At 30.7% G+C, this 10,650-nt stretch overlaps 1 protein-coding gene across 2 annotated transcripts in view; it reads right to left on the minus strand.

Moving 5' to 3' along the window:
- The window catches only part of BTBD10 (BTB domain containing 10), a 67,451-nt gene that overhangs the window by 36,888 nt on the left and 19,913 nt on the right, over positions 1-10,650 (minus strand). Inside the window, exon 2 of one of the 2 annotated variants that reach the window (XM_006905656.3) lies at positions 7,776-7,933. The exons of the other annotated variant lie outside the window; for it this stretch is intronic. Coding sequence (XP_006905718.1) covers positions 7,776-7,876 — 101 coding nt within the window. The 5' untranslated portion in view covers positions 7,877-7,933. The remainder of the gene's footprint in view (positions 1-7,775; positions 7,934-10,650) is intronic. 2 annotated transcript variants of the gene reach the window in all.

Below are 10,650 nucleotides of genomic sequence, written 5' to 3' on the forward strand. Positions count from 1 at the left end.
AAATAATGCATTTTGTTCTCATTTTTTATATCTTTATTATAAGAAAGCAACTGTTTTGCTAAATTTATAACTTATCCCAAAGATGATGTTGAACTTCAGGATTAATCTTCACCATTGCAAAAATAGGCTATCCAATCTCTTTCCTTTTATTTTTTTTTTCTCATCTCCTCCAATGGGCTTTTTTGAAATTAATTAATTTAATTGAAGAAATGATTTAATTTTTTTCCCTTCCTCCAGTTTACCTCCCCCTCCTCCCTTCCTTCTGTCTTTCTTTTTAAAAGGTTTTAAATTTCCTTGAATTTTTTATTAAAGACTTCGAATAACGTGAGCTTCCAGGTAATAAAAAACTTAAATCTGATTTTTAAATTTTGATTAAAAAATAAAATAAAAATAAAAAACAATCTAGATTCAGAGATTATTTTGGATCTTTTAGTGTATTATTTACCATCCTTCTTCTTTCATTGTTACCTATACATTTGATAATTTGCCTTCTCCAGATGAACATAAGACAAGATAAAGAACAAAGCCACTTTCCACAATAAATAAATAACCTTTGGATAGAGTCATTCAAAATCAAAACTGTGTTGATTAACACAATTGACTAGTGGCTAACTCAATTTTACTTCCTCTTACACCCAAAGATACAAAAAAAGATTTTACCAAAAACTAAGCTTCAGTCCCAATACATTATATTGCTACTAGGCTATCAACAGTATGAGAAAAATCAAAGTTGCTCTGACCATGTATTTTTAGCAAACCCATTCTGGTTTATTTTTAACCTTTTTCTTCAAGTTAGTCATAAACTATCATTTTCATTTTTTTGTTCTAAAATCATCTACCTTTGCTAAAATCAGGCATAGAATCCACTATCTTTTAGCACTTATTATATATTCCCCTAAAACTTTTTAAGACCAAAAATAATATCAATAATTTTAAGAGTTTGCAGGCAGTTCCATCTATAACTATTAAGATATTTCAACCGGCCCAGATGACAACTCATTTAACCAGATGCATTCTTTCTCTAGCTCATGTTGGTTTTTATGTTCTTCCTAGTAGTGTTTGCTTTGTTATTATTATTGGTGGTAGCAGTGGTTTACTCTTCCTATTTGACAAAGAAGCTCCTAAAAAAGAGTTGAGGGATTTTTTTCTTCCCTTATTGTCCATCATTATTACTACACTTTCCTTAATTACCTCTTTTAATGTAATATAAGAAATCTTTTTGGTTGGTCTTAGCTTGTTTTTAAAATCTCAGCTTGTTTCAGCTGTCTTCCTGATTTTTCTAAAGATTTATTTTCTATACTTTATTATGGCAATCTTAGCTATTTGTTTTGTTTTAAAAGCAGTGTTCCTATCTTTGAAGAATTCATTGTATAACACAAACTTTTTTTTGTCTGAAAAATATCAAAATTACATTTTTACTTAACTTCCTAAAAACTTTTTTTTTGGAGAAATTTATACTGTGGAATCATGATGATCTTTTCTCTGATCAAGAATGAGAAACCTCAGATTGTTTAAATAAATTATAAAATATATAATAAATATAAAATATAAAAAATAAATATAAAGTAAGAACTATGCAGTTTTTTTTCCTCCTAAGAAGAAAACATTTATTATTTTTTGATATCACCTTGCTTATTTCATTTCGATGCATTTTTTTATTTTTATTTTTTAAGAACTATGCAGTTCTTAAAAATTATGCTTTAGAAGACTATTTCAGGATATAAGGGATGTTCGTGATTAAGTTTGGGTTTTTTTTTAAGATATGGGTTATATAACAGTATATACAGTAATATCTCAAAATCATTTTTAACTGCATGTGTGGTTTATATCTATATATATACACAAATCGGTTATATGTAAAAATAATTAAAGTATTTTTCTTTGATCATATTTTAATTTTTATGTGCTTTTTATATATATATATCAAATCTATGTAATAAATGTGTATCACTTTTACAAAACAAGCATTATTATTTTAAAAGAATCAGCAGAACCAGAGGAAAATATTCTATAAAGTACAAGAAAAAAGGTCCAGCTTGAGATTTCTTTCATAACTCTATTATTAAAACCAGCTTAGAAAAAAAATGTCTGGATACCAAACCACAAAAAAAGCGAATGCGAGACAACACTAGTTAGTCTAACCATATAAATAGGTCATGAAAACCATCAAAATGACTGTTAGAACTTTTAAAAATTAAATGGGGGAAATCACAAGAACTTCTAAAAAGATCTTATAAACTATTTATTTAAATACATTAAAAATAAAATCATTTTAAAATTTATACCCCCCAATATCCCTATAAAATGAAGGATCTGTAGGATAGGGATAATAAAGACAAAAAAAAAAAAAAAAGAGTCAAAATGTTTTAAACTGTGCTAAAATTTCCTAATTAAGTAATGTCACCTGTTAATGTTTAAAATCTCAAAGCAAGAACAATTATCTTTATTTAGAAATTCTGTCTGGTTGAAAGTCAATTTGCAATAATCCAAAAACTTATCTGGTTACTTTCTACTTCAGTGGCAGTATCTAGATCATCTATTCAAAGTCTAGGTTCTAAAAGAAACCTTTTTTCCTAGGTTCTAGAAAAAAAGTCATTTTAACCAAAAAAACTTTATCATTCAAATACATTTGGTTCTGTTAAATACTACTACATATAAGTGGTTCACCTAATCCTAATTCAGCCACAAGTAAAAATATATTCAACTTCTTTAGAAAATTATTTCAATAATTATATTTCTCTGTATCAAATTTTTTCAAATATATCAAAAATGTTATTTCAAAATTAGACTTTCCTTAAGTAAATTTTTTGATATTCATAAAAACAATACTAAACATAATGCATTCTCAAGTTACATGAAGATTCTAAGGTTATAATTGAAATAAAAACAAAGCATCAAACCCATGAAAACAATATTAATACATTTATTTTAAATAACTTGCCTCATTAAACTGACAATCAATACACATGATCTTTTACAGCCAGAAATGCAAATGAGCATAATGAAACAAAGGCCAAACATCTCTCAATCTCTCTCTTATTCATACATGTATAGAATCATAACCCAGCAATATCATGTAATAAATGAATACACACCTTACTTTAGTATATGCCAAGGAAGACACACAAAAACAAGAAAAAAATTTTGAAATCAGAGTATAAAGGGACTCTGCTTTTTCAAACAATGCAGCACTGAAAGCCAGGTCAGCATCCTTGGGCATTACTAGGAAACTTTAGCACATCTGATATTTCCATCATCTTCAAGATTCCTCTGAATAATCAGAAAATGTCCCAGTCTCCCCCTACCTCACCTGTCCACAGACTTCCTTTGACTTTCTTCCCTCTACTGTGTAATAATGCTATTGTGGTTATTTAGGCTTTAAATGTTCAGAGATACAACCCCCTCTATATATTAATTCAGTTCATTTTCTCACAGACACTGACTCAGCCGTGGGTTGTGCTGCACTGACGTTTCTAACCAAATGGGATCGTGTGAGCTGTGATCATCCCACTTCCCCATCTCTGTGCAGTGATTGGCTATTATGACTGACAGACAGGCTGAAAAAAAACAGGAGATGAGAGCTTAGTGATTTGAGATATGCTGCCAAATGCCATCTGTAAAGCTAATTCTAGCTCTGCCAGCTTGCCAGGTTTTAGAAAACTAGGTTGTAGCTAACTTTCTTTTTCCTTTCAGTATTTTATTGTTACCCATTCTGGGAAGTAAAGCTTTTTAAAACCCAGAAGAAAATATTGTTTGTACTTTAAGAATCCATTTAAGAACTACTTTTTAAAGCAATGAAACTTTCCCATTTCTAAAGTGCTGCTGGGACTATGGAGTGACTTCAAAGGAAACTGGAAAGCTCAATCTTCACGCAGTCTCAGAAGAAACGAGCATGCGTACTGCTATGTGGAAATGAAACCCTGCGGCAAAGTCTGATATTGAATGTATGATGCATTTATCCCTAGTAACCTGAGCAGACTGCAGATCTAAGTTTTATAGAGTCAGATTCAACCCAATTCATATATTCAAGAGCTTTTAGCATATTTTCAGTCTAGGCATTTTAACATTAATAATACAGAAAAGGTGATCTTTTTCCTTTTTAAATAGCAAAACTCCTCTAATTTATAATTTAAAGAAAGTTGTCACAATTCAGGCCAAATATACTTCAACTGAAATGATCTTTAACCTCTCAGCAAGCTACCAAATCCCTCTATACAGGTATTAACTATAAAACTACTCATAAATAAAGTTCAGTAACTTTTTAACTATGTAATTCATTTGTATGCACTTGCAGCCCATCCATGTCCAAATTAGCCTGGTCTTGTCTTTTATATCAATGGTAAACATATAAAATCTACATTCAACAGAAAGTTCAAAAAAGAAAGTATATTAAAGTTTCATTATATGAAAGAGAAACCATAAGGCAATGCCCAAACTCTCAAACCTAAATGGTTAAGTACACATAAAATAGTAACTATTACTGTTACTTTTATAATTTAATAAATTTATTTTTATCCTTGCCAGTAAGGAAAGGTGGGGGGAAAATCAAAGAAGAGATTTAAAAAAAAAAAAAAAAAAAAGATTATTCTAAAAATGTGAATAGAATAAAAAATTTCAACAAGGAAATATTTTCAATTATCTACAAAAACTGAATCAATAACATAGTCTTATTTTTTACTTCTAAAGACTGAATGTTTGTGTCCCCTCAAAATTCTTATGTTGAAATGTATTCCCTCAATATAATGGTATTTGGAGATGAGATCATTAGCTCATGAGGGCAGAACCCTCCTGAATGGGCTTAGTGCCTTTATAAAAAGAGACCGCAGAGAGATCTCTAGCCCCTTCCTTCCACCATGTGAGGACATAGCAAAAAGAGTGATGTCTGAACTAGGAAGAAAGCCCTTACCAGATACTGAATATGCCAGCACCCTGACTTTGGACTTGCCAGCCTCTAGAACCGTGTGAAAAAAATTTTCTATTGTTTATAAGCCACCCAGTCTATGCTATACTGTTTTAACAGTATATTTGAACAGACTGAGATATTTACTTTTCGTAAATTTAAATTCCCAATTCTATTCGAGGTGACAATGTGCCTACCTATGTTTCTTAGCCTCCCTCATCCAAAGATGACCATATGAAATAGTTCTACCAATGATTTATAAACCAATATCTTGTGGAAAATTACTGAGGAATGTGATTTCCTGATATAAATAAAACCCTTTTCCCATCGTCCCCTTCTACCTTTCTCCTCCTCCTCATCTGGAAGATGGACATGATGGCTTCAAGTACAGTAAGCCATCTTGTGATCATAAAGAAAAGCCAAGAAAATCAGATATTTGACTCTAACAACCTTATTAAGCCATTAAATCTACATTAGGCATTGTTTACCTGTGGACTTCTTATGTACAAGACTAAACCCTTAACTTAAGCCAGAATGTAGTCTAGTTTTCTTTTACTTAAACATCCCTAAATAAAATATAGATTTCTTTAAAAATTAGATAAGTAGAAACATAGGTGAAACAAAATCAGTCATGAATTGATAACCTGAGGTTGGGAGAAGGGCTGAAAGAAGAGTATACAGGGGTTCATAATACCTGTTGTCTCTACTTTATATGAATTAAAAATGTATATAATAAGTTATTTAAGTTTCAAAATAAAAAGGATAAGAATCTTGTTTATCAATCCTAGTTCTGCCATCTACAAGTTAGATGGCCTTGGGCAAGTTTATTAACCTCATTGTTTTCACGGGTCAAATGGTGACAAGTAATACTATGCACTAAGCTCCACCTTCAAATCCAATCAAGATAATCTCCAGAAGGTCCCTGGCAGGAAAGTCCTCCACCTACCTAATCATCCAAGGATTAGCTCAAATCTCATTTTCACCTACTCAAGCCAACAATGATTCCTTCTCTTAACTCTTATTTTACAACGACTCACTGCCACAATTTAGTGCCCTACTGTCCTCTAATTGGTCCATATGTGGATATTAAAGCATCCCATGATGGTACCCTGACAAACTTTCATATCTCTCCTGAACTGAGTACTGGTTCTCAATATTTGCTAACTGATAGTTTCTAAAAACCACTCAATTAATTTACTATCAATTCACCAAATGTCAAAATGTATGTTTTTAAAGTATCCTAAATATGTAAAGTACATAGAACAAGAAGTCCCTAAAACTAAGCTGTTTTCCTTCAGGCAGATTTTCCATGAATGAGGTTAAATTAACTTAAAAGATTTCATGATATTTTCATTTAAAAAAATCAATGTATTGGTATTTATTTTCTATTTCTCTTTACTATTTTTCACTTAAACAACCAATACTGAAACAATCAACCTAAAAAGAGCACCAAAAAGTTACTGATGTGTGTTACTGAAATAACAGCTATGAAAAAGTACTGTTAGTTTTCATAAATTTTTCCCATTGTATCATGTAGCTTTTGTAAAGCAAACAATTGCTTATTTTCAACCTTTTTTCACTTTATATATAATGCACAATTTGTACATCAGCAGCAGAAAAATATTAAGAACTAAGAATATAATTTACCTGAAAACATGTATACAACATAGCAGATATCAATATAGCCCCACACTTAATGAGATAAAACCAATCTCTTTAATCTCAAAGACAAAATAATTATCCATGTAAGCAGAATAAGAGAAAAAGAACTAAAGCCACTTGTTGAAGGACACGTGCATGTATACACATACGTAGACACACACATACGTACATACACACACACACACACACACACAAACTAAGAAACCAAAAAAACACTCATGCCATTGATGTATACTTACAAATTAATAAAGTCAACTTAACATTTTTATTTAAGACTTCACCACATTAAAAGTCCATAATAAAGATAGATATCTTGTCAGGAGACTTGAACAGTACCAGTCGCTCATTTTTGCTAGCTACAGCACAAGGTTTAAAAGTACCTAAATTATTTCTTTGAAATTACAAAAAAAAGATTTTAATATCATGATGTTTTTTATTCTTTTTCAAGAAAGCTGATATTAGTTATGAGGAGAATTTTACAAATAAGTTGAATATTCAATAATATCCCCTTAGTAAATATTCATAAAGCACAAAACTCTATGAAAACATGCTTACATACCTGTAATATGAGGTTTATAAGCTGCCAATTAACACCTTAAAATACCAGATCACAAAGTGTTCTAAATGAGATGATCCTTATTAAGTCACCCAGCATGAAATGAAAGCTTTAAAAATAATATATAAATGGGCTAAAACTTTTGAAATGAATTTCATTTAATGTATCAAACTTTAAGTGAACCAGTAAAGTCACTGCAGAAAGACTGATTTTCTAATTGGATCAGGATGACAACACAATATAAATTCACAGAGCTAAAAATATATGGAGGCAAAGACTGACAAGAGCCTATAAATTGTCATGTATAATCTATATACAGTGTATTTAGAAAATAAATTCCTATTAGAGTTTTAAATACAAAGAACTAACTTGTCTTGCCAGAGTTCCCAATTAATTGTTGTATTTATTCATAGGATTAACTACGGAGTTTTTAACGTTATTTAGAAACGGAAACAAAAATTCAAATAAATATAAGAAAATTAAAAGGAAAGAAATGTTTTTTAAAAGTTAGTTAAGGAGGAATGCAAATCTTCATAATATTTTGTAAACCAGCCCCCAACCTCTGACAGGACTTGTCACAACCAAATGCAGTTTGGTTCTTTATAAAAATCAATTTTATCAGAGCTTTGATATGTGACATACATATTTTCTACCTACCTTGAATGTTTATAAAGTTTACGAGGTCTATTATGCAATTTCCGATCCCAATTCTCTGGATCACTGGAGTTACTGTCATAAGGATGAGGCCGTCCTGCCATCCCACTTCAAGCTTCCTCACACTATTGCTCTGAAAGCACACTTGTAGCACCCATAACCTACATAAAAGAGTAGTGTTGACCATGCAGAATAAAATAGTCACAGAATTTTACATACTTTCTGATATTATTGAGACATTTTCTCAAAGAGATGAAAAGGATTATTAAATACTAGAAATACAAAATGCTACAAATTAGATCAAAATAAACACCAGAAGTCTTTTTAGGTACTTTCATATTTGAGTCTTCTATTAAATTTGCTACCCCTGTGAAGCAGTTTAATAACGTGCTATTTATATTTAGTAAATACACTTAACTGCCATCTGGATACCTCATGTTTCAAACATCAATATAGTACCAAAAAAAGACAAAAACAATTCCACAGAATAATTCTTTCAAAAATTCCCTTGAAATACATTTCTTAATTACTAAACGTTTAAGATGTTTAACAAAGCATCTAATAAGACCAAATAACAATGCTGTTATTTCTTTAACCAAGTTAAAGAGCTTGAATAGTAATTTAATATTTGCTTAAAAATAAAAGTACATAAACAACTTGATGGTTCCTTATGGTGGAATTACCTCAAAAATATTTTATCAATATGATTCAAATACTTTATACCTTTTCATTTTTGAGCCTTGTGACTTATTTCTACAACAGTCATTACGAATTATAAGAATATTCACTTAACAGCTTTACAGAATACTTGAACTAAATAAGCACTTTAAAGTATGTTCACTATCCAATTTAATCTTCACAATCACATTACTAGGAGGCATTACAATCTCCATGTACAGAACAGAAAACAGTCTTAGAAGTTTAGTAATATTGCCAAAGGTCACAATACTTATAAATGGCAGGATTATAAAAAGAACAATGAGAATTTATGATACAGAATAAAGTCCTGATCTTAAAAAATGCTCAGACTGTTTGGAAATGGGCCAGACTGAACTTCAGAGAATGCAAACACCAAAAGAAAAACCAAATAAAGTTAAACAATTTGAACAAAGTTATATTAAGTCAGACTAGAACCCAGGTTTCCTGACAGAGAGTCCTGTATACTTTCTATAAACTTTTCTAAGCTGGATTTGACAGAAGACAGCAAGGGATAGTTGTATATAAAAGTCAAAGGAAACCCAGAATTGGGGAAATACCATACTTTACTGAATTTTATAAGGTATTCCAGTACAATTTCACACAGACACACACAGAGAAAAATGCCAAAGATAAACTCATTAAATGGTAAGTCTATCTCAGAACTCATTAAAAGAAACATTCATTTTAGAGAAACTATTTTGCTATTTTATACTTTTTTCCTCATAGTTATTTAGTACTTCCAAAAAACAACCGAAAATCTTATAAAGATTTTAATAATTTTAATATAATAGATATGTAAATAACTAGGTAGAACAATTAATAAATAGAAAAAAGGTGAAGGGGAGAATTGCAGGATGGCTTATTCAAATTCCTAAGCACACAGTTTATTCGCTGAATGGTCCTGGAAAAGGAAATCCTATTTCCTTAAGAATTACTGAATGACTGAAAAATCAATCGCATATCAGATGAACATAAAAATCATAAAATTATTTTGAAAAAAAAATCTCGATCTCATTTGAGTTTTTAATTATAAAAATAAAAATGCATTTACTAAAAAGTAAACTTTAAAAAACTTCAACTTGATAGTATAGCTAATTATGTGAACTGAAGCGATGAGGCAGAAGTAAAGGAGAAAGAACAAATTAAAAGTTAGAAAAAAGTGGTCACAGAGCAAGAGATACAAAAGGCAAAAAAGAGTAGTAGGGAAAAACTGATTAAGGAAGGAAAATAAAAATGTAGAGAAGCTTAGTAGGTTCTGTAAAATGAGATTTTGAGCATTTTCTCCTCACTTTATAAATCTTCCTACAAAGCTATTTCAGGCATTAACATTTCTTTACAAGAGCATTTTACCTCCTCCCTAACCCATAACTAGAAGACATATCCCAATTCATAGGATAGCTACAAACGTCCATTCAGGGGAGAATGATCCTAAACAATGAGATGCGGTGACTAAAAAAATACAACCTCAAGGAATGGATAAGGTAAATCCAGATTCACATTTTCCACCATTTCACAGTGGGTGGCTCATATCTAGCAGCAGAGAAATACTAGTATGCCTTCCTAATCAATGGTATTAAAAGTAACAAGCACATATTTTATAGCTAGCCACAATAAAGTAAAGAATGTTCAAAGGAAAGCTGTCAAAAAAAGTCAACTGGAAAATCATATTTACATTTCATTTGTCAATAACTTGATTATCACCATATGAAAAGATTTCTCCCGCTCCTCATTCCCAACATTCAGAAATAAAAGCATGATAAAAACCTGTGAAATTAAAGTTTGAGATACTGGGGAAAAAAATACTCCTGTTTGCCTGTACATGCTGGTACATTTTAAATTTTATCAATAAGATATAGCTGTAACTACAAACAGATACAAGGCAAATCACACATTATATACTATTTTTAAACGTCTAATGATCTCTTCTATTTTAACCACTCTCTGTGCCATATGAGGTAACATTATATTTATCTTATTTCATTCATTCATTCACTTATTGAATACCTACTACAATATGCGAAGCAATTTACAAGATGCTGAAGCAAGGTGGACATTGTTCATTGTTCCTATTCTCAAAAACCTCACTCTAGCAAGGGAAAAAAGACTCTGCCAATGGCTCTATATGTCACTTCACTCTGTCTCTCTCTCCTACCTGGATAGTTCTTGCACTGTTATCTCT

This window comes from Pteropus alecto, unplaced genomic scaffold (genome assembly GCF_000325575.1).
Source record: "Pteropus alecto unplaced genomic scaffold, ASM32557v1 scaffold461, whole genome shotgun sequence".
Lineage (NCBI taxonomy): Eukaryota > Metazoa > Chordata > Mammalia > Chiroptera > Pteropodidae > Pteropus > Pteropus alecto.